The following is a 24,767-nucleotide window of genomic DNA, read 5'->3' on the forward strand; positions in this document are numbered from 1 at the left end:
AAATGCTCATTGATGGCTGTGCGTTATTTTGTTCTGTAATACATTTAATCTGTACAGATCTGGCTTTTGGAATCTGGTAAACTTTTGGGGATATCTATAGGACAATGAATTCTGTTATGAGTTTGATTTATAGTTAAGAACTGAAAGCAACCAAGGAAGATATACAAATGGCCAATATGCACATGAAAATATGTATGTTGGAAATCAGTAGTCATTAAAGAAATGAAAATAAAAATCACAAGATAACAACTTCTCACTTATTAAGATAGCTACAATCAAAAAGTTAGATAATAACAAATTTTGATTAGGATGTGGGAAAACTGGAATTCTCATACACTGTTGGTTGGAATGCAAAATGGTGCAACTACTTTGGAAAACAGTCTCAGAGTTCCTCAAACCATTAAACATTAAGTTACTATGACCCAGTAAGTCCACTCCTATTAACCCAAGAGAAAAGAAAATGTATTCACACAAAAACTTGTACACAGGGGTTCGTAGCAGAACTATTCACAATAACCAGAAGATATAAACAATCCAAATGTCTAGTAACTGATGAATAAATAAAAAAAATCTTGTATATCCATACAATATACCATTATGTGGTCATACAAAGGATTGAAGGACTTATACATGTTACAAGATGGATAAACCTTAAAACCATTATGCTAAGTGAAAGAAACTGGTCACTAAATACCATGTATTATATAATTTTATTCATATGAAAGTCCAGAATAGGGAAATTTCTAGAGACAGCAGATTAATGATCACATCAGGCTGGGAGGGGAGCAAAATTGAAGGAGTAATAGCTAAATGGTATAGGGTTTCTTTTTGAGGTGATTAAAATGTATCGAAATTGACTGTGGTGATAGTTGCACTTATCTGTGAATATACTAAAAAAATTGAATTGTTCATTTTCAATGTGTGTGAATTATATCTCAATAAAGCTATTAAAATAAAGAACCAATATCAGTATGTTTGGTAGCAGCCAGGAGGGGGACAGTTGGCAGATCTGGGTACAAGTTCATGGTTATGATGATCTCTCTTTATCTCAACCTATTCATCAACAATTTGCTGACCAGTTATTAGGGCCTGGGCTGGAACTATAACAGAAGAACACTGGGTTATAGAATAAGTGTTCAAGGCCAACCCCAGGAGTAAGCCCATGGAATCACAGAATAGCAGTAATCTGGGTAACTGGCCAGAAAGATACAACACTGCCAAGATAATCCATACTTTTGTTAACTCCTGGTTGGGCTATAATCCTAAGCAGTACTTAGCTTGCTTAGTTACTCCTATGATCAGAGAATACTGCATTGTTCCTATATCTCCCGTTTTGCAGGCCTTTCATTTATTTCACAGAACATTTTTAGATTGTAGACTCAAACATCTTTTCTAATTTGAATCCTACTTCTCAGGAAATGTTGGAAATGGGTACAACTTTCTGATTGAGAAAGGCATGTGGAGGCAGATATATTTGCATAGAAAGCTCATTACCCCAAAAGCCACCCTATGGTAAGGGGATTTGACCTTGGGAACGTGTTTGGAGATTGTAGCAGGAGAGCACAACCATTCATATACCCTTGACCAAAGAATGTTCCTCTTCTATTGTGGAAAGTAGTCCTCTTCAACTGATCACACAGCTTTGAGAAGAATGCACATGGAGCAGTGAGGGAGAAAGGGGACACCTACCTAGCCAGCCATATCAGCTGACTCAACCCTGGTGATCAATGGGATGACAGAATCACAGCCAGATTGCCCTCACATCCTAGTAAGGGGTTTTGAAAGTTCTCATTGTTCATTCCAGTTATGTCTGTGGGAGAGTCGGAGCTTAAGTTCCTCATTCAGTGGTGAGAAAAAGGCGATTCATAGCTTGTGCAGTTTTTCATCCATTTATTAATTCACTTATTCAGTGTACATATACTGTTTACCTTTTTTGTGCCAGTCACTATGCTAGGTGCTAGTGATAAAAATCTGTATGAAACAGTGGCTACCTTGAGGAGATTATACTCTAAAGAAAAGAAAACAAGTAACTCAAAGGTAGCAAGTGATGAGATAAAGATATGCATCGGTGGCTGTGAGATCCCTGTAGAGTGGCAGTTAACTGGGCTTGGAAGAGTCTTTGAGGCATTTAGCACAACTGAATGAATGTAGTTGAATAAAGGCTGAGGAAGTGAAGAAAGCATCATTGATGAAATGACACTTTAATTGAACCTTGAAGAATGAATAGAGTTTAGCCAGACAAAGAGGAGAAAGAAGAGGGTTGGTGGCAGAGAAACAAATGAGCTGAGATCTTGTGGCAAGAGCCATATAAAAGTTAATAAGTGACAGAACCAGAAAGGGAGGGAGGAACATAACTTAGAGCAGTAATTCTCAAACTTTAATGTGCATACAAATCACCTGGAAGATCTTGTTACAATACAGGTTCTAACTCAGTGGGTCTAGGGTGGGGCACTTTTAACAATCTCCCAGTCAGTGCCAAAGCTGCTGGTCCATGGGCTGTGCTGAATAGCTAGAGCTTAGAGATCTATCTGGGTGTGATGAGAGAGGAGGGTAAAGAGTTCTAGCTAACATATAGATTTCCAGATAGAATGATTTGTGATGATGGTGTCATCGGCTGCTAGAGGGAATGTAAGAAGAGATTTTTCAGGGAAATACAAGGTTCTGTCTGTGGTTTTGTCTGTGTGTTGTTTTTTTTTTAACCTTATGGGCTATTTAGGAAGAGAAATATTATAGGCCCTTGGATAGAAGGACAATATACATTATGTTTCCTGAGTAGGAAAAGAAAGATGTGCCTATGAAGGCCCTCTGAGAAAGAACTGCCAGGAAAGTGAGAGGATGATTAGGAGAAAATGATGTGATAATTATTACAGGAAGAGTTTCAAGAAGGTGGGAATGAATAATGTCAAGTGTTACAGAGAGATCAAGAAAAAGCAAGACCAGAATCCAGACTGCAAGGAAATGAGGATTAGGAAGTGAGTGCTTTGATTAGAGAAAACTCAAGAGGATTGATAAAAAAAAAGTGTCAAAGAGAGTGTAGTAATAGACAGAAAGGCATGTGGGATAAAGGGAGGGCTCCTTCCTCCTTCTTCCCTTCCCCCTTCTTTTTTCTTCCTTTTAGCTCTGTTATTATAGAAATTTTCCAACATACAAAAAGATTCAGAGGATATTATAATGAACTGCCATGCATCCATCATATGTCTTCAACGATTATGTATGGTTTTGCCACTGAAGGATATTTTTTTAGATGCAGTTGACTTAGGCAGATTCATACACTGGGGAAAGAGCCAGGGTTGAGGGAGCAGTTGAAAATTTAGAAGAGAAAGATGATAATTGATGGAACAAAGTTTTTTTTAGGAAGCAAGTGATGGAGTGTGGCACTGGTGGAGATCCTGGCTCTACATAGTAAGAAAGAGACTTTGTTCACTGAGTTGAGAGAAAAAAGATAAGAATTGCTGCCTCTCAGAAATCTGGTTAAAATTCTAATTTCTGGAAGTTTACTGTGCTAAATTCCTCCAATTTCCCTTTGTCACTATACTCCATATCCCCTTAGGCTGCCTCAGTTCCCCCTTGAAGTCATTCATTATGTTTTTTGGAAAAGTCTATTCCACCCAAGCGTTTAATGAGTTCAGTAAATTTACTGAAGATATACCATATACAGAGAGTAATCACATTATAGACACCACCATCTACCATCCTCCATCTTGCGTGCAGCCTCTGTTATCTCTCCAAAGTAACAGAGAAACTGTTGCTTTGTCCTACAAATAGAAGTCGCTTGCTAAGAGGAATTCTGGGGAAGAAAATGTTCTCCATCACTTTACATACAAATTAAATTTTTGGTGTTATATCAGGAAATGAGCAAATCCATGTCTAGGGATGATTAATTTATTTGCAAAATAAGAAGAGTTCATTTGGAAGGAGTTCATTTGGCTGGAATTGAGTAGGAGGAAGCTTTAGGAGCGTGGCAAAGGTTTGGAATATTGCCAAAGCCTTCTTTTTAGCTTTACCTAAAGTGATGTCTTACCTTCTAATAAAAAATGAAAACTGCAAAATGCCCCCACCCCACATAACTCGGAAATGAGAATAGGATTATTAGGGGATGTTGGACTTCTGTGAACTGACACTTAAGTAGGAAGGACTGCCAACTGATCCCTTTTTGTGATGACTATGGGAAAATAAGGTTAGGAAATGGTGTCAGGGAACTTTTCTCCATTTAAGTCTGAATAGGTAGGTATTTGCATGAGCATTTTCCCAGTCATTCATTAGATAACAACTTCATTCTAGAGGTAGAAATGTATATTGCAGACATTTTTACAAGCTTCTTGTCTCCCAAGTGTATCTCCCTTCCTGGCCACATTTCTATCTATGACATTTTGCAGTGAGTACCCAACAGTGAGAGTAATGATTGAAGCCAGTGATTTCAAGATAATTTCTCTGCATTCTCAGAAGGCTTCCGAGGTTGATTACCATGAAGTACCAACTTGATAATAATTGCCTAATTCTCTTGATAGAGAAAAAGATGTAATTTGGAAATAATTGACCTAACAAAAGAAAAATGGATAGATGCTTAAAAAAATTATTTGGGTCATTGTATTGTTAAAAGCAATAAATACTTTGGAGTTAAAATACCATAAATGTAACAATATAAGTATTATATATGTATGACTACATAATTTACATTTTAATAGCTCATTTTCTGCATTTAAAGTCTTTTTCTTATAGTGGAGAAAACATAAGGACTAAAAAGGATTTAAAACTGGATCCTTAGAGTGTCAACATTTGTAACCACACATATAAAAGTATATCACTAATATGTTATTCTTGACAATGATCCACAGAATTCACTTCTCAGGAAAAATAAATCAGTCCAGTTACTTCCCAGTCTACTCAAGTGATGGTGTTTCTATCTTTTAAATTTGATTCGTAGATGCCAGTCTTTCCAGTGAATTACATCAATAATTTAAGTCAGTGCCAAAAGACTATGAGAAAAGTTGATGCTTTGAATAAAATTGAGCTTCTCCAAGGCAAATAAATTTTCATGTCCACCAAGTATAGACATTTTTTTCATTGATTCAGGACTTGAATAATAAAACAACTTTATTCCCATGCATTTTAAATTATACATTTAGGTAGAGACAATTATGTTATGTAGAATTACATAGAATTGCATTTTAAGAAACAGGTAAGGAGAAAGCTACAATAATCAAGACAGTATAGTATTGGCAAAAGAATAGACAGATAAATCTATGGAATAGAATAGAAAACCCAGAAATAGACCTACATAAAAATAGTCAACTAATTTTTGACAAAGGAGCGAGGGCAATACAATGGAGAAATTATAATCTTTGTAGCAACTGGTGCTGAAACAACTAGACATACACATGCAAAAAATTGAAGCTAGATACAGACCTTACACCTTTCACAAAAATTAACTCAAAATGGATCACAGACCTAAATGTAAAACACAAATCCATAAAACTCCTAGAATATAATATAGGAGAAAAATCTGACCTTGGGTTTAGTGATTACTTTTTGGATATAACACCAAAGGCAAAAATCCATAAAAAAAGAATTGATAAGCTGGACTTCATGAAAATTAAACATTTCTGGTCGGTGACAGACACTGTTAAGGGAATAAAAAGAGATTATCTCCCATATACTGGGAGAAAGTATTTTTAAAAGACATGTCTGATAAAGGACTATTATCCAAAATATACAAAGAACTCTTAAACCTCAATAATAAGAAAACAAACAATCTGATTTAAAAATGGTCCAAAAACCTTAACAGACACCTAACCAAAAAAGATACACAGATAGCAAATAAGTATATGAAAGATGTTCCACATTATATGACATCATGAAAATACAAATTAAGACAACAATGAGATACTACTATATACCTATTAAAATAAAATATTATTTCAGCCTTTAAAAAGAAGGAAATATTGCCATTTTCGACAACATGGATGAACTTGGAGGACATTATGCTAAGTGATATAGCCAGACACAGAAAGAAAAATATTACATGATCTCACTTATATGTGTCATCTAAAAAAGTCAAATTAATAGAACCAGGGAGTAGAATGGTAGTTACTAGGTGTAGGGATGGGGTGGGAGAAATGGGGAACTGTTGGTCAAAGTATGCAAAGTTTCAGTTATGTAGGATTAATAAGTTCAATCCTATATAACTGATACCCAATGTACAGCATGGTAACTGTAGTTAATAATACTGTATATATACTTGAAATTTGCTAAGAGAGTATATCTTAAGTGTTCTCATCACAAAATAAGTTAACTGTATATTAGGTGACAGATATATTAATTGACTTCACTATAGTCATCGTTTCACAATATGTACATATATCAAAACATCAAGCCGTACACCTTAAGTGTATTGACCAAAATCCAGAACATTGACAACACCCAATGCTGGTGGGGATGTGGAGCAACAAGAATTCTCATTCATAGCAGGTGTAAATGCAAAATGGTACAGACACTTTGGAAGACAGTTGGGCAATTTCTTACAAAACTAAACATACTCTTACTACGTGATCCAGCAATCGCACCCTTTGGTATTTACCCAAAAGAGTTAAAAACTTATGTCCACATAAAAACCTATGTGGGAATGTTCATAACAGCTTTATTCATAATTGTTAAAGCAACCAAGATGTCCTTTAGTAGGTGAATGGGTAAGTAAACTGTAGTATAACAAGACAATGAAATATTATTGAGCACTAAAAAGAAATGAACTATCAAGCCTTGAAAAGATATGGTGGAGGAAACTTAAATGTATATTACTAAGTGATAGAAGCCAATATGAAAAGGCTGCATATTGCATGATTCCAACTATATGACATTCTGGAAAAGGTGAAACTATGAAAGCAGTAAAAATATCAGTGGTTGCCAGAGGTTAAGGGGAAGTGATGAATAGGCAGAGCACAAAGGAGTTTTAGGGCAATGAAATTATTCTGTATGATAGTGTCATGGTGGGAACATGTCTTATACATTTGTCCAAACCCATAGATTGTACAACATCAAGATTGAGCTATAATATAAATGATGGACTTTAGAGGATAATGATGTGTCAATGTAGGTTAATCAGTTGTAACAAATACACTACTCTGGTATGGGATGTTGATAATGGGGGAGGCTGTGCTTATTCAGGGTCAGGGAGTATATGGCAAATCTCTGTACCTTCTGCTCAATTTTACTGTGAACTTAAAACTACTCTAAAAAATAAAGTTTATTAAACAGAAAAATATATTTCAAGACAGCTAAAAAAAAATGAAGCAGCAGGCATAGAGTGTTTTCCTCTATGGAAAACAATATGGAGATTCCTAAAAGTATATACGTTTAAAAGGTTCTGAAGATAGAGAGGAACATACTGATAAATTTACTATGGAATGCTCTCTGTTTGTATACCTAGTACTGGTATATATTGAAGGACATCAAGAAGAAATATAAGACACAGTTGGTCTTGACTCCCCAGAAGCTTATAAGACAATTGAGGAAACAAAACACACTATGTAAAAGACTCAACATGTTCAGACAGACAGGAAGGTGTTTTAGTTTGGGTTGCCCCTGAAGCAGACCCTGAGAGGAGGATTTAAGTGCATGTACTTTGGGAGGAAGGTGTAAGAAACATGGGAGAAGAGAAACAAGGCAGGGAAGGGGAGGCAGCCAATAAAAGGAGCATTATTAGACAGCTATCACAGTGGATGACTAGAAGTTAATCCTACAAGGAAACACTTGGAAATGGTATCGAACACATGCCTCAGAGTTATTCTACCCAAGGAGTGGGGGATCCAGGATACTTACATTTCAGCTGTTAATCAGGGCTGGAATTGGAGTGTTGAGGGCTCTCCCAGAAGTATTAATTCCTGGTACTTCAGCCTGCTAGGCACCTGGGCAGAGCAGCGTTCTTCAGATCTGGAAAAAGTCCTCAGGCACAATGGGAAGATATTGACAGCCAGAAGTCAGCCTGTGCACATAAAACAGAGAAGAGTCCAAGAAATATGGACTGACCGTGTCTGCTGTGGTAGGATTCCTGGTGGAGGTGAGAATTGACATTGCTCTTTCTCTTTTTTCCCTAGGCCTCTTCATGACAATATCCCTGTTGTCCATTGTGTACGGAGCCTTGCGCTGCAATATCCTAGCCATCAAAATCAAATATGATGAGTACGAGGTCAATGTGAAGCCTCTGGCCTATGTCTGTATCTTCCTCTGGAGGAGCTTCGAGATTGCTACTCGAGTTACAGTCCTAGTCCTCTTTACTTCTGTCATGAAGATCTGGGTGGTGGTCATTGTACTCATCAACTTCTTCAGCTTCTTCTTGTACCCCTGGATCCTCTTCTGGCTCAGTGGCTCTCCATTCCCTGAGAACATAGAGAAGGCCCTCAGTAGAGTGGGCACCACCATAGTGCTATGCTTTCTCACTTTACTTTATACAGGTATCAACATGTTCTGCTGGTCAGCTGTACAGCTGAAAATCGACAGCCCCGACCTTATCAGCAAGTCCCAGAATTGGTACCAGCCACTGCTGTACTACCCGCTCAGATTCATTGAAAATGCCATCCTCCTCCTCCTGTGGTATCTGTTCAAGACTGACATCTATATGTATGTGTGTGCACCCCTGTTGATTCTGCAGCTGCTCGTTGGGTACTGCACAGCCATTCTATTCATGCTTGTGTTCTATCAGTTCTTTCACCCTTGCAAAAAGCTCTTTTCCACTAGCGTTTCTGAAGGCTTTCAGAAGTGGCTCAGTTGTTTTTGCTGGGCCTGTAGGCGGCAGAAATCCTGTGAGTCAGTAGGAAACAGAGACCTAAAGTCATCCAGAGAGAAAGAGGAGACACCTTCTAGCAGTAGAATAAGTACTGAGCCCAGTCAGTTATTGAATGCTGATGAGCTCTGCTCTGCTTAACGGGACCCAAGGTCTCTCAGGGTACAGGCATATTTTTTTCTGGGTTTGATACCTGTTTTTAATACAAGTAATGAGCCCTGCACAGGGAAAAAGGCAGGAAGTTAGCTGTCAACTCCTTGTGAGCTGCTCTTCTTTATAGAGCTCTTGGGTATGTAGAACTATGGGGGGAAGCCAGGGAAACCTCTGAGTGTTGAAGAAAGGTACCACAGTTCCCAGGTGACCAAATCATGTTCTAGGCATTACTGGCCTTTTCACTGACAAGGTGCCCCTGAAACCTGAGTTGGGCTGGTTAGATCCATCAGGTAGAATGAGGAGAGGAGCTTACTTGTTTTCTAGTTTTCTGGACTGTTGGTCTGGGTCGCCTGATGATTTGTTGTTCCTGAATATAGTTTTTACCCTAGAGCTGTCCTGATGACCAGAGAAGGTTACTGGGGTTTTGCCATCAGCAACATCATTCCTGTCAGAGCTTACAGGGAGAGCTGTTGAAGTTTGGTTTTTGAATAGACAGATATTCCATTTTCATCTCATTAGGGCTCTTTGTACATAGCCAACTGTAGCCTCCCTGGCATGCTTTTCTAATTGATTCAAGAGCCTAGATTTAGACATTATTCCTTAGGATCCATCGGTGCAAAAATGAATTCTAAATTTGACTGTGGAAGTTTCTTAATTTAGGAAAGTTCTGATCCTTTGGTATGTTGAAGAAATTCTGGATCAGGAGGGATGTTAAAACATGGTAGAATTCTTACCATCCCAGAATGGTTGAATATGTGAATCTGCTAGATGATATGCTTAAACTTCCTCAAGATTCAGTTTTGTCCTGTGACTCTAGAAAATTTCTGGTAGAATTTTCTGGGATTCACCTTTTTAGGAAAGAAGAAAGTAAAACTTACAGTCTCCACTTCCACCTTCGCCTTCCTTGCCTGCCAGGAAAGTTTTAGATAAGAATTACCTTGATTAATAAGTTTTTCTGAAAACCCCTGCAGAAATTTCTCACCAAGTTCAGGTGTTATAGGGTATTTTAATTTTCATTATTTGAAGGAAGAGGGTTTTCCTCACCACTACCCCTAGTTAGAGATTGACTTCTGAAATGTTTCTTAAATTACAGAAAGAGATTAAATGACTAGATTTTTATCTTTCATTGAATGCATTTTGATTTGCCATCATTGTGACTTAGTTTGAAAAAAGATTTCAAATTTTATCCTCCTATGTCCTTTTATCATCTGTATAATTTTTTCTTTAATTTGGAACCCTAATTGCTTTATAAAAGAGAACTGGATAGTATACCCTCAATCGTCCTGGAAAATTGCCTAGATCCAGTGCCACTATTTCTACCATTAAAATATTCATAATGAAATACTTGGAAACAGGTGACCATAAAGATCAGACCAATTTAGAATGAAGATTGGAGTAAAATCTGAGAAATTTACAAAGGGGACTCTATTTATGTACTCTATTTTACCAGATGGAGTAGGGATCCACTTCTTTGACTTTATTAGCCTAAAAAATGTGTTTATCTGGCCATCACATTTTTGGTAATTTTCCTTTCTAATTCTTGGTATCAAATTTATAAGTAATTCCATACACACAAATAAAAAAGCAATTTGGTAATCAATTTCCACTACATTCAGGGGTCAAAGAAACTATATATTCTTTTACAATATTCCATATTGTTTAATATTTTTATACAGTTCCATAGAAATATATCAATAAGCTCCCAAACTGTAGAGCTTCAAATTTAGTTTTATGAGATTTTTTTCTCATTTGAAATTTTCTTGGTTTATCAATATTTGTGGTTAATTTTGTGGAGATGTGCAGAAACAGATAATTTTTTGGTCTACTTTTAACCAAATAAAAATAAAACTCAAGATTGTCTATGTTCTGCCGGTTAGCACCACCTAATACTTGCCCTATTTTTAATAGGCCTAAAATAAATAGTGAGCATACATAACCAAAATGATACTTCTTACAACACATATACTTCCATGCACTCATGTAATCACATATGTGCATAGGTACACAATTGTAATACACAAAAGCACCCTTCAACATAACGACTGCGAGTAAAATAAAGCTAAGATGCTAAAGCATCTTTTTTTTTGGTCATTTCCTAGTTAGCAGAAGGGTTCTATGATGAGGAGGAGAGCAGTAAAGCCATTCCTAAATCATTCCAAGTGTTTCTTTTTATCAAACCAGTTAGTTGTGTTCCTTGACACCAGATATTTTCAATCTCTTTTGTGAGAAAGACATTCTTGACTTGATGGTTTGCAATAGCTGATGGTAGGGTTAATGATGCCTATTTTCCACCTGAAATGCCTTCAGGACATGCCTTGGGAGTGAAGAGTGTGAGCAGCCACCAGCCTGTCACTAACTAGGTGTGTTCAGAATTGGACAGGGATGAAGAGATTGGTATTTCCCAGCTTTAGCTTGGAAGCCTGTCTTAAAAACCATTACAATGTCTTAATCTTCAAATAACATTTTAAATCACTTTAGTTTAGAAGATAGGTAAGCACTTTGAGTGACCCCAAAGCAAACTAATAGTGATGGTCTGTCAGATTCCCAAAGCCTAATTCACACATTTATAAGGACAGAAGTTTTATAACTAAATTGGACATTTTGTCGTCTTTAACCCTTGATATACAGGTACCCCAGCTTTGGGGACACATATATATGTCCATTCACTTTGAGGGAGAGAAATCACTGCTTTTTTTCTGTATGGTGAAAATGTAAGTTTTAGTGAACTGAAAATTTTTATATTTAAATTTTTTACATCTTTGAATGGCAAAATTCCAGTTTACACTACAGAGCTAGGTTTTCCTAAAGGCGTAAAACAAGTCAGAAAATTTCTTCATATTTTGAGAGTTAAAATGTGTTTTTCAGTTATAATTTTAATTTTTAAAACTCTCAGTTCTTTGTCTAATTAATCACATGCCATAACTTGTCATGAGAACTGCTCCAACCAAATTGCTGTCATTTGGCTGGATGAGGGTAAAATATTTTTTCAAAATATATTGAAGTAAGTTTATAAAACATGTTTAGACTTCCTCTCATTGTTAGTAGAGACAACCCAGTATAGAGATTGGCATCTCTCTGTCCAGTCCTACAAGTTACTTAATTGCTGTATGCCTCAGTTTCCTGACCTACCAAATTTGGATGATATACTTGTCCAACCTACCTCACAAGGTTGTCAGAAAGATCAAATTTAAAACTAGGCATGAAAATGCTTTGAAAATATTTTTAAAGTGCCATGCATATTTAAAGAGTTGTTCTTATAGTTATTCAAATCCATAAGCAGGTTATTATTATTTTTTTAATGTTTGAAAAGAAATAAGTAGTGTCATCCACATGAATGTCCTGAGTGCGTATGTGAGCCTTTGGCCTTCGAGGCAGTTGCCCTTTCTCTTACCACCAGTTGCTTACAAAAGTTAGCACACAAACACATGGTACTTGGAGGGAAAAGACCCGCTGAATCTGAGAAAGTGTTTCTGATGGTAAATGAGTTTATTGTTTTGGTATAGTTTTCCATGTAGGATATAGCAACATCTTTTGATAATTGTGCTTTACAACTTGAATGCCTGATTCACGTCATTAATTGATTGTGAGTTTAATCTTTTTGTCCTTGTAAATGGAAAAATAAACATTAAAATTGATTGTCAAACAGCATTTTCTTGGAAACCACCTTACAACATTAGTGCTATGGTTATGAGTGTATGTGCCAGTACTTTTCAACCAATGTATTGTGGATGTGAGCTTTTGTCGACTGCATCTCTGCAGTCATTGATGCTAATAAATATTGTTATGTTTCTTCATATAATAAATTAATTTTTCAATGTCTCCTTGCATTTCTTTCCTTATACAGTCCTTATGTGCCCTTTTTTATTCTTCAGGGACTGCTTTAAAAACAGAAATTTGAAAATGGCTTATTGTGACTAATTATAGTTTATAATCTCACCTGGAAATTCCTTCTGTAGGATGAGAAATTTGAAAGTGCTAATATTCAGCCTTTAAGACAGCAACAATCCATAAAAAGTCATCTGATTGTTCTATAAGCATTTACGCCATTAGTTAAAGCTGTACTACTGGATACTAAAATTCTGCTCAGTTGTCTGACAGTTGCTGTGTTTGATACAAAGAAGAGTATATGAGAGAGTGTGTGTGTGTGTGTGTATAAATGGTATACTTATTCAGAAATATAAAACACCAAAGGGGTGGCTTGATATTAACATAAATAATCAAATGCAAATGACCATCCATGGTTGGAAAAAATATCAGTTGTTAAAGGGATCATTCCGGAGCATGAAATAGCCATGGACTGTTTCAATAATTTCTTTTCTTCTGATGGTCGCCTTACAGTTTGCAAAGACTTAGCTGTAGGATGTCTTTTTTTTAAAACAGCTTTATTGAGGTATAATTGATAATCAAAAAAACTACACATATTTACTATATACAATATGATGAATTTATACATATGTAAACACCCATGAAGTCATCACCACAATCAAGGTAATAGACATAACCATCACCTTCAAAAGTTTCCTGTGCCTCTTTGTTTTCGCTCTCAATTTTTTAAGAATAATGAGCATGAGATCTATCCTCTCAAAATTTTAAGTACAGTAGATCTCTAGAACTCATTCATACAGCATAACTGAAACTTTATACCCATTGAACATCAACTCACCATTTTCCCTTCCCTCTAGACCCTGGCAACCACCATTCTATTCTCTGCTTCTATGAGTTTTATTATTTTAGACAACTCATGTAGGTAGAATCAAGCAGTGTTTGTCCTTCTGTGTCTAGTTTATTTCTCTTAGCATAATGTCCTCTAACTTTATCCATGTTGTCACAAATGACAGGATTTCCATCTTTTTTAGGACTCAGTAATATTCCATCATATGAATATGCTACATTTTATTTATTCATTCATATGTCTATGGACATTTGGGCTGTTTTCATATCTTGGCTATTATGAATAATGGTGCAATGAACATGGGAGTGCTGATATCTCTTAAAGATCCTGATTTCATTGTTTTGGATACATACAAGTGGGATAGCTAAATAATATGGTAGTTCTATTTTTTTATTTTTTGAGGAGCTTCCATACTGTTTTCCATAGAGGGTGCACCATTTTACATTCCCACCAACAGTATACAAGTGTTCCAATTTCTCCATCCTTGCCCACATTATCTTTTGTTTTTTTGATACTAGCCATCCTAGTAGGTGTGAGGTGACATCTCATTGTGGTTTTGATTTGCATCTTCCTGATGATTAGTGATGTTGAACTCCTTTTCCTATACCTGTTGGACATTTGTATGTCTTCTTTGGAGAAATGTCTATTCCAGTCCTTTGTTCATCTTTCAATTAGATTTTTCAGGGCTTTTTGCTATTGAGTTGTAGGAGTTTCTTAAATATTTTTGAGATTAACCCCTTATCAGATATATATTTGCAAATATTTTCTCCCATATTATAGATTGCATATCCATCATTCTGTTGATTGCTTCATGTGCTGTGTAGATGTCTTTTAAAAGAGATCTTTTGGTGTTAAGAAAATTGAATGTCAACAAGTTTAGCATTCAGTTGGGTTAATATAAAATTACTTAATTTGATGTTTGTAAATGTTTTATTGTGAAACAATTTTAAACTAAGAGCCTGAAGAATGGTGCAAGGAATTTCTTTATAGCCTTCACCCAGATTCACCTATTATTATTTTTCCATGTCTGCTTTGTCATTCTCACTTTGTATTTCTCTCTCTCTTATGAGCCATTTGAGATTATGTTGTTGACATTACAGCCCTTTATTCCTAAATATTCAGTGTGTTTTTCCTAAGAATAAAGGTATTCATAACTACAGTACAATTATCAAGTCCAGGAAATTTAACGTTGACACAATACTAGTATCTAATCTATTCCATATTCCAGTTAACAATTGTGCCAATCACTTCATTTGTTTTCACAAAGCTTCCTCAACCATGTGAATCAGCGCAGTTCTCTTCTATGAGGCTGTCTTTATTTAAAACTGAATAAATTTTAACTTCTCTATAAATGCTTAGAAAACTACAGTGGACTTTGAAAAGTTATTTGAAGAAAACATATATATTATCAGTACTGACTAATAGCTTAAAATCATAAATTTGAAATGTTTATTGGCAAACTGGTTCTTTTTCGTGGATATGTGTTTTAGTCTTCATGTGTTTGCTGTTTAATATGTGAGCCTGTAGTTTACTTCCCTTCCCGTTCCCACCGTGATAGCTGTTTTATAGTTTTGGGCCCAAGTTTTAAAAGATTGTGAATGAGGTGACGAAAGTAGATATTATTCTGTTATGATCATCTTTCCCTGGGTATTCCCCTTCCAGGAGACTATATTTTCTATGAACATCTTTCCATCTGGGAAAGATCTCAGAAATCTCATCTATACATTGTAATTAAATGGTAGCATTTGAGCACTTTCTCTTTTTTCAGTAAAAGGCATTTCATAGCAGCAGAGAATTGTATAGAGCTGGAAATTCAGAAACATCCCCAATCCCTTCTTTCCTAGCACACAACAAACCCTGTCAGATGAGGCCCTTCTTAAGGTGCTCAGAAAGTGACTCTGCTGCAGAAGCTGCTCTAGGGAATGGCTTCGCTTGTCACCCTCTGTGCATGGTTGTTTCTCTGGAAGTTATTAGGTCAAGGAGGTCTAAAACAGTGTTGGTTTAAGCAGGTTTTGGAACTCAGAGCGTCTTCAAGGAGTGCTACAGCAGCATTCAGCAGCATCTCTCTGCAGCAGGTTATTAGAAAATTTCCCACTCAGACTCTGCTGTGGTATGCGCCATCATGTGAGCGAGTTGCAGGGTTTGCTTCCTTTCAAGGAGGATAGATTCATCCAGATTGATTTTGAGATTCTGCCTGTGCTTTTCTCCCTCCCTTCCCCCCTTCCTGAATTAATTTTCTCTCTCTGAATGATGAGTTCCTGATTGAAACCTGATTAGCCTTCTTCCTAGAGCCCTGGAAATACCATCCTCCTTAGACATCCGCATTATGCATACTGGTTTAATTTCTTATCAGTTTGCTTCCTATCTTAATTACCTAACTCTACAGTTAATGAGGCAGGGTTTCAGGAGCAACAGCATTCAAGAAATACCACAGGATTTAGAAATTCTGTTTCGTAGTGGTACCGCATGACCACCCTCACCACCACCCCAACAGAGAGGAGAATGCTTCCCTGCTGTCACCTTCTAACAAGGTGACCTTAAATGGATTGGCAGAATTTTCTAGAACAATGGTGCCCAGTTGTAGGGCTGACAGCCCCCAAGAATTGGAGAGGTATTGTGATCCTCTCCACTAACTGGAGATGTCTGGCACACACTTGTGCAATTATTTTTCAAACCAATGGGAATGCTGTTGTGAGTGATAGGATGGTACTGATGATAAGTGTCACTATAGTCAAAGTAACTTTGTCATTATCCTCCCAGTTCCCATTATGAGCAAATATTAAAAATTCAACCCCTATCATGTGGGGTGACTTTAAAAGTTGTCCTTTGTAATTGAAGCTATTGGGAACTACTACCCTAGGAGGGTTTTTCTCTGCTGGAATGTTTTCTCTTGTGGATTTATAGTATACATTTTTCTTTCTAAAATGAGGGTGTTTCACCCACAAATCACTTGACTTCTCTCATTTCCAGCTTAATCCAAGAGATGAGAAAATATTTTTATTTCAAAAGTATACTGTAAATGTTCTACCTTGAAAAAGTAAATATTTTCACAAAAAGTATCTCAAGGTGAAATATTTTTACAATTTCAAAACATTAATAAACGTATATTATTATAATATCTACCCAAATAAATGTCTACCAAATAAATTCTGATACCAGGGTGCTTTCAGCTACAATATGTAGGAAACCTGGTTAAAAGTGGCTTAGACAATAGGATTTCGTTATCTAAATCAACAAGCAGATTGGAGAGAGGTGATTCTAGATTCTAGCAGGCAAATCATCCTCAGAGCTTTCCATCTTTCTTGCATCACCTTGAACCTGTTGCTTCATCTTCATGCTTGTCTTCATATGATTTCAAGATAGCAACCTGAGCTCTAGGCATCATATATGTAAAACTGAATCCAAAATTAGAAAGGGGATTTCTCTTTGGGTATCTCTTTTATTCCTCTTTCTAATTCAAGCCCAATTCACATCCTACACCCCCCCCCCATGCTGGGCAGAGGATGCTTCACAGGGACTAGGGACAGTGTCAGACAAATGCAAAAGAGAAAAGTTCATTCATGTGTGTTTCATTAATAATACATGATTATTACTCTTATTGCAACTGTATAGGAACAGTTTATTGATTGCTAGGCCCTGAACAGTATTTGGGTGATGGGCACATTTACAGCCCTAACTCAAGCCATGTATCAAAAACTTTGTAACCCCCTAGTATTTTGAAATAAAAAAATAAAATAACAAAGGATGCAGTTTCCTCTTTACCTTATAATCTCACATTTACTTCTCCCTGGTTCCATACAAATATTTATATTTGCATGATGAATCACACATTTTAAATATTTTAAATTTTCTATCACTCCTGTTTCATCACATTTTTCAAATATTGATTTCCAAACTGATCCCTGGACAGTCACATTCCCCTTGGCCAGCAGGGGGCAGTGTTTGCTCAGCCAGGTCCAGAACGTTGCCCCTGCCTTAGCCCTGGGACCCTGCATGAGTTGGGTTGCTGTTTAGGAAGTTGCGTGGGTTCTAATTTTCTCCCCTTCACTTTTCTTATTCCATGACTGGTTGTTTCTTTCCCTCCACCCATCTTCCCCGCCACTGATAGGCTTTTATTAAAAAGTCCAAAAACAATAGATGCTGGCATGGAGGCAGACAGAAAGGAATGCTTTATACACTCTTGGTGGGACTGCAAATTAGTACAACCCCTATGGAAAACAGTATGGAGATTTCTCAAAGAATTTAAAGTAGACCTAGCATTCCATCCAACAATTCCACTCCTGGGTATCTACATCACACATGTAACCACCTCCTTAGATATGTGCCTTGTGGAATGTGGCCTTTCAGACATGGGGTTGAGGCTTACACACCACCCACGAAAGTCCTGGCCAGCAATCATGCTTTAAAAGAGCCACCTCGAGAGGCCTGGGAAATTAAGACTAAACCACTAGATAGTAAATCCCAAATGGGAGGAAAGGCAAATACTCCGCTGGCCTGCCAACGCGCTCTACTCCAAACCCGTGGGGGGCCACAGTGAGCCTTCAAGACGCTCTGCGGCCACACGGGGGCACAGCTGTCCAAGAAGCTTCTAGTGCCCCACAGGCAAGCATGACAAACCCGTGTTGCCATCCCAGTTTCTGGGTGAGGGTGTACTGTACGCGCAGTTCCCAGGCGTTACCTCTTACATTTAGCTGCGTCCCAGGGGCCACTGCTGAGGCCTGCCCACCATCCCCTCTTCCCAAGACAACGAGGACAACAGTGTGTCAGTGACAGCAGCTCCCACCCATGAGCCGTGCTCTACACTGGGCATTTGGCAGTTCACTTGCATCATCACATTTAATCTTCAAAACAGGCTGAAAAGTAGAAGTTACACAAGCGAAGACAACAGATTAGGTTAAAAATAATTGGTCAAAGTTACGCAGCCAGTAAGGGGAAGGGCCCGGATAGAGTTCAGGCCGTCTGACTTTCAAAACCTTGCTCTTACCCTCCCACTCCCTTGAGGTCCTCCAAGCCATCACATGCTCTTACTTCCGCAGCTAAAAGTGGAGCGGGGCCATCACACCAAAACCCACCCACACAAGTCCCGTGGGCCACCCCCAGCTCACAGCTCTGCAGAGGGATCGGAATGGGCAACTCCATCTGCCGCTCTGGAAAGGCCGTGGTCCTTTCCTCTGGGGCCCCATCTCCAGCAATATGGGAAAGATTCCCTCCAATACCCAGAAGGGCAAGTCAGCCCAGGGGCGAAGGGGACGTGGGCGCGTGGTGAAGGAGCGGACACCACCTGCAGGGCTGCAGGAGCCTGGTGGGCGGTGCGTGCGGGGAAGCCGAAGGGAGGCTCCAAGGCGGCACGTGCCGTCCCTGATTCAGGGCTGGGCTTTGGCTTCTCTGAGTCATCAGTAACTCTCCACACGCTGGGGAAGAGCCAGGGGTCGGCTCCTCAAAGGGCCCATAAAGAAATAAAGAAATTCTCCTCCAAGTGGCTGTCGAGGTGAGGAAAGGAGACAGCTCTTCTGCAGCCTGGGTGAGGTGCACGGACACACTGTTTTCGGGGCATGGGGTTTCCTACAAGGACTGACCTCATTCTCCCTGTGAAGGCACTGTCCACAGATGTCACTTTCCTGCAGCTTTCCCTGTGCGCTGCGTTCCCAGGTCTGATGAAGAGAGAGAGCGGAGCAGATTGCCATGATAGTTTTGGTTCACTGCATGGTTGATTTTTAGGCCTAAAATATGGGTAGTCATGGAAACTGTGGAAGGCTTGTTCTGGAAGGGACCCTCCTAGCCTAGCCTTGCCATGTATTTTGCAACTTATGTTCTACAATTCTTCCACCTGTGGGTCACAAATGATTAATGGATCTCAGTAGCAATTTGTTGGATCAGAACCAGAAATTTTTTAAAAAAGGAAATAGGCTAGAATTGAATACAAGTTAAATATCAGAATGCATTGCACATATGGAGTCAAGTATACTTTGGGGTAATTTGTGTTTGAATTTTATACAGTCACCAGTACACTGAGTCACAATATACAATGTATTCTCACTACGGCTGTGGTCAAAAATATTTTTTAACCTCTGTTAATCCAAGTGCCACCTTGACAGAGAGGAAAATCCTATTTTTTTTTTTCCAGAGGTGGGTATTTGGAATAGTCAAACACTGGATATAACTCAAATGGACATCAACAGTAGAAGCAATAAAAAATATGTAACGTATTTACACAATGAGAATATTACATACATAGCTAAAAAATGAATGAACTATAGCTACATGCGACAACATGGATGAATATTACAGACATATTGTACATAAGAAGCAAGATGAAAAAGAATATATACTTTATGATTCAATTTAAATAAAGTTTTTCAAAGGCAAAATTAAACTCCATGTCTTAGTGATGCGTGTATAGGTGGTAAAATTATAAAGGAAAGTGATAATTGTATGAAATCAGGATAATAGTTACTCTTAGAGAGATGGTGAGACTATGCTCAGGAAGGAATATATCAAGTAGAGGATACTAGAAGACAGGCGGTGTTTAGTTTCTTACCTCAAGTGATGCTAACTAACATAGGTATTCACTTTATAATTATAGGTATTCACTTTATAATTATTCCTACAAAGACTGGCCTTTATTAGTTATATTATACATCTAAGTAATGTTCACTTCTAGGTATGCATATTTCATAATTTAAAAAAAGATTTTAAAAAGTATAATGATCGAATTTTCACTTTTATCTTTTTAGGCATTAAAATTTGTTTTATTATGAATAATGTTGCCATGCACAATTTCCCGCATGTTTCCTGTTGCATTTTTTTCAATATACTATAATATTACTGAACTATAGGATATGCATATCCTCAAATTCCAAAAGTTATTTAAAAATTAATTATACTAATAAACTGTAACATGAGCATTTAAGAATAGCTCCTATGCACCACATACATTCTGCAACTTAGTATTATTAGCATCTTTAATTTTAGTCATTCTGTGATTTTAATTTTAATTTTACTAATGACATTGGAACATTTTAGTGTTTTCTTTGGTAGAGCTGCCAATTCTAGTTGCTTGCTCATTTTTCTATTGAGTGGTTTCTTGGATGTAAAACCAAAAGCACAAGGAACAAAAACAAAAATAAACAAGTGAGACTACATCAAAGTAAAAAACTTTTGCACATCAAAAGAAATGGCAACCTATACAATGGAAGAAAATATTTCCAAACAGGATATGTGATATGAGGTTAATAGCCCAAAATTAGAAAGAACTCCTACAACCCAAGAGTAAACAAAGCAAAACAAAACAAAACCCCAATGGGCAAAGGACTTGAAAAGATATTTACCCAAAGAAGACATACAAATGGCCGACAAGTAGATGAAACAATGCTCAACATCACTAACCATCAGAAAAATGCAAATCAAAATAACACTGAGATATCTCTCACCTGTTAGGATGAGTATTATAAAAAAAATAACAAAATAACAAGTGTTGGCAAGAAGTAGATAAATTAGAACACTTATATACTGTTGGCAGGAATATAAAATGGTGCAATCACTGTGGAAAACAGTAGAAAAGTATCTCAAAAAATTAAAAGTGGAGGTATCATATGATCCAGCAATTCCACTTCTGGGTATATATCCAAAATAATTGAACTCAGGATCTCAAAGAGATATCTGCACTCTCATGTTTATTATAGTATAATTCACAATAGCCAAGACATGTCAAAAACTTAAATGTCCATCGACAGATGAATGGATAAAGAAAATGTGGTATATACATACAATGAAATATTATTTAGGGTTAAAAAGAAGGAAATCCTGTCATCTGCCACAACATGGATGAACCTGGAAGACATTATGCTAAATGAAATAAGCCAGACATCAGAGGACAAATACTGTATTTTTCCACATATATGAGGTATCTAAAATACTCAAACTCATGGAAACAGAGAATAAAATGGAGGTTGTCAAGGTCTGGGGGAGGGGAAAATGGGAGTTGCTGTTCAATGAATATAAAGTTTCAGTCATGCAAGATGAATAAATTCTAGAGATCTGCTATTCAACATTGTGCCTATGGTTAACAATACTGGATTGTGCACTTTAAAATTTGGTAAGAATATAGATCTCATGTTAAGTGTTCTTACCACAATAAAAAATAAAAATAAGAACATCTCTTCATCAAAAGATCCCATTAGGAGGATAAAAATGTAAGCTATAGAATGAGAGAATGTATTTCAAAGCATATATGCAACAAGAACTTTTACCCCAAATATGTAAAGACTTGTAAATTTGTACAAGAAAGAAATTTTCAGCTTTCAATCTACATGTTTTTATTAGTTGCTATAAAACATCTTGTCAAAGAAAAGTTCACAGAAATGATTATGCGATTAAATTATATTAGGGCCTATTAGACTAGCACTGTCCAGTAAAATGTTCAGTGATGACGAAAGTGTTTTATATCTGCGCTGTCCAATAGGGGAGTCGCTAGCCATATGTAGCTATTGAACACTTGAGATGTGCCCAATGTGACTGAGGAGCTGAATTTTAAATTGTATTTGATTTTAATTAAAGAGGCACATAGAGCTTGTGGCTACCATATAGGCATATAGGGCAACACTAGTTGAGACCATTTGGTAGATATACTCAAAATTACCAAAGGTTTGTTTTTATTTTTATATTTTTGATTTGTTTTTAGAGAAATCTAAATTTTTATTCTATCCTGTCACTACCACCATGAGACTTTAGGTGGGTTACTTAAGTTTTCTAACTCTCAAAATATGTATCTTTAAAATGATGAGGACATAAGTGGATTAATAAAATATGGATGAGGTGATGGATATCTCAATTACCCGATTTGATCCTTTCATTTGAGTAATGAAATATTACTCAATTATAAAAAACAATGGTGATCTAGCACCTCTTATATTTTCCTGGATAGCTTGAGCCGATCCTCCGAAATGAGGTATCACAAGAATGGAAGAATAGGCACCATATGTACTCGCCATCAAATTGGCACTAATTGATCAACACTAAGGTGCTCACATGGTAGTAATATTCACTGGGGGTATGGAGGTTGTGAGTGGGTAAACTCACAACTAATGGACGCAGTGAGCATTGTAAAGGTGGGAAGGGCACGTCTCATGGTTGGGATATGGCAAAGTCATAACATGTAACCAAAATGTTTGTACCTCCATAATATCCTGCAAATAAATAAATAAATAAATAAAATGAGGATGAGAGGAGATAATTCTTTTTTACTTTTATTTTATGGACACAAAATAGTTATCTTTTTTGGTGGGGTATATTGATATTTTGATACAATCATATAATGTAAAGGATCAAATCGGGTAATTGAGATATCCATCACCTCAAACATTTATCATTTCTTTGTGTTGGGAACATTCCAAATCTACTCTTCTGGTTATTTTGAAATATACAATATATTATTATTAACTATAGTAGCCCTATTGTGCTACTGAACACTAGATCTCATTCCTTCTCTCTAACTGTATTTTTGTATCCATTAACCAACCTCTCTTCAGCCCCCTCTACCCACTACCCTTCCCATCCTCTGGCAACCATTATTCTATTATCTATGTTCATGAGATCATTTTTTTTTTTTAGCTTCCACATATAAGTAAGATCATGAGATATTTCTTTTTCTGTGCCTGGCTTATTTCACTTAATATAATGTCCTCCTGTCCCACCCATATTGCTACAAATAGCAGAATTCCATTCCTTTTATGGCTGAATAATATTCCATTGTGTATATATACCACATTTTCTTTACCCACTCATCCATTGATGGATACTTACATTGATTTCATATCTTGGTTATTGTGAATAGTGCTGCAGTAAACATGGGAGTGCAGATATCTCTTCCATATATGGATACCTTTTCTTTTGGATATATACCCAGCAGTGGGATTGCTGGATCATATGGTAGGTCTACTTTCAGTTTTTTGAGAAACCGCCATACTGTTTTCCACAGTGACTATAATAATTTACATCCCCACCAATAGTGTACAAGGTGTCCCCTTTCTCTGAATCCTTGATAACATTCATTATTATTTGTCTTTTTGATGAAAGCCATTTTAACAGGGGTAAGATGATATCTCATTGTGATGGTGATTTGCATTTCTTTGATGATTAGTAATGTTGAGCATTTTTTCATATACCTGTTGGTCATTTATATGTCTTTTTTTGTGAAATGTCTATTCAGATCTCTTGACTATTTTTAAATTGGATTAATTATTTTTTATTCTTGATGTGAATACTGTATTAATGAATGAAAACCACCTATCACAGGACCTACTAGTAGCTGATGTTCAAGGAATATTGGTTTCTCCTCCCATACTTATGTGATGACTTTGAAATTGTGTCACTTCCTTCAAATAAGAACTGGATGGGAGAGTTTAGAAGATTTAGTGCTGTTTACCCAGTATCTCTAACAGGAATTCCAAGCACATATCTGTAAGACAGCAGCAACAACATCCTGGCAGTTCTCTCCAGGGCTTATTCTATAAGCTGTAACTGCAAAGAAACATTTATGCTCAAGTTTCCAAGTTGAAACACATGGCCAAACACCAGCCCAGCCCTGAAATACAGAAAAGGCCACCTTGGCATATGAATTTTTTGTTTTGTCTTGTTTTTTTTTTCCTTACACTCAACAGTTTATATATTTTATCTTTAGTAAAGAAGATGCATTATTTACTTCTTCACTAAGTGAATAATTCTTTAGAGATATTTTTTCCCCTTTGGTATGAAGAATTCCCATATGTTACTGAAACTTATATTCTCAATTTTTAAAAAAATGTGCGTTTCTAATGTGTATGTATTAAAATGTGACAGGAAACCTTAACAAATTTCCGGTGTTTGAAAAATGAAATTCTCATTTGCAACTAGTATGAGCTAAATTGTGTTCTCTCCAAAATTCATATATTTAAGTCTTCTAGCTCCTAGTACCTCGACTGTGACTATGTTTGGTGATAGGGTCTTACAGAGGCAACTAAGTTATAATGAGATCATGAAGTAGGGCTCTAAACTAATATGACTGATGTCCTTATAAGAAGAGAAAGTTAATACAGAAGCATGTACACATGGAGGAAAGACCATGTGAAAATAGAGAAGATGGCCATCTATAAACCAAGGGGAGAGGCCTCAGAATAAAATCAAACCCCA

The 24,767-nt window shown here is 36.9% G+C and overlaps 1 protein-coding gene across 1 annotated transcript in view; it reads left to right on the forward strand.

Annotated features, from left to right (window-relative positions):
• Positions 1 to 12,748, forward strand: part of XK (X-linked Kx blood group antigen, Kell and VPS13A binding protein) — a 48,699-nt gene extending 35,951 nt beyond the window's left edge. The window contains exon 3 of the mRNA XM_012736663.2: positions 8,091 to 12,748. Within this exon, the coding sequence (XP_012592117.1) occupies positions 8,091 to 8,917 (827 nt within the window). The 3' untranslated portion in view covers positions 8,918 to 12,748. The remainder of the gene's footprint in view (positions 1 to 8,090) is intronic.
• Positions 12,749 to 24,767: the final 12,019 nt, after the last annotated feature.

This window comes from Microcebus murinus, chromosome X (assembly GCF_040939455.1).
Source record: "Microcebus murinus isolate Inina chromosome X, M.murinus_Inina_mat1.0, whole genome shotgun sequence".
Taxonomy (NCBI): Eukaryota; Metazoa; Chordata; class Mammalia; order Primates; family Cheirogaleidae; genus Microcebus; species Microcebus murinus.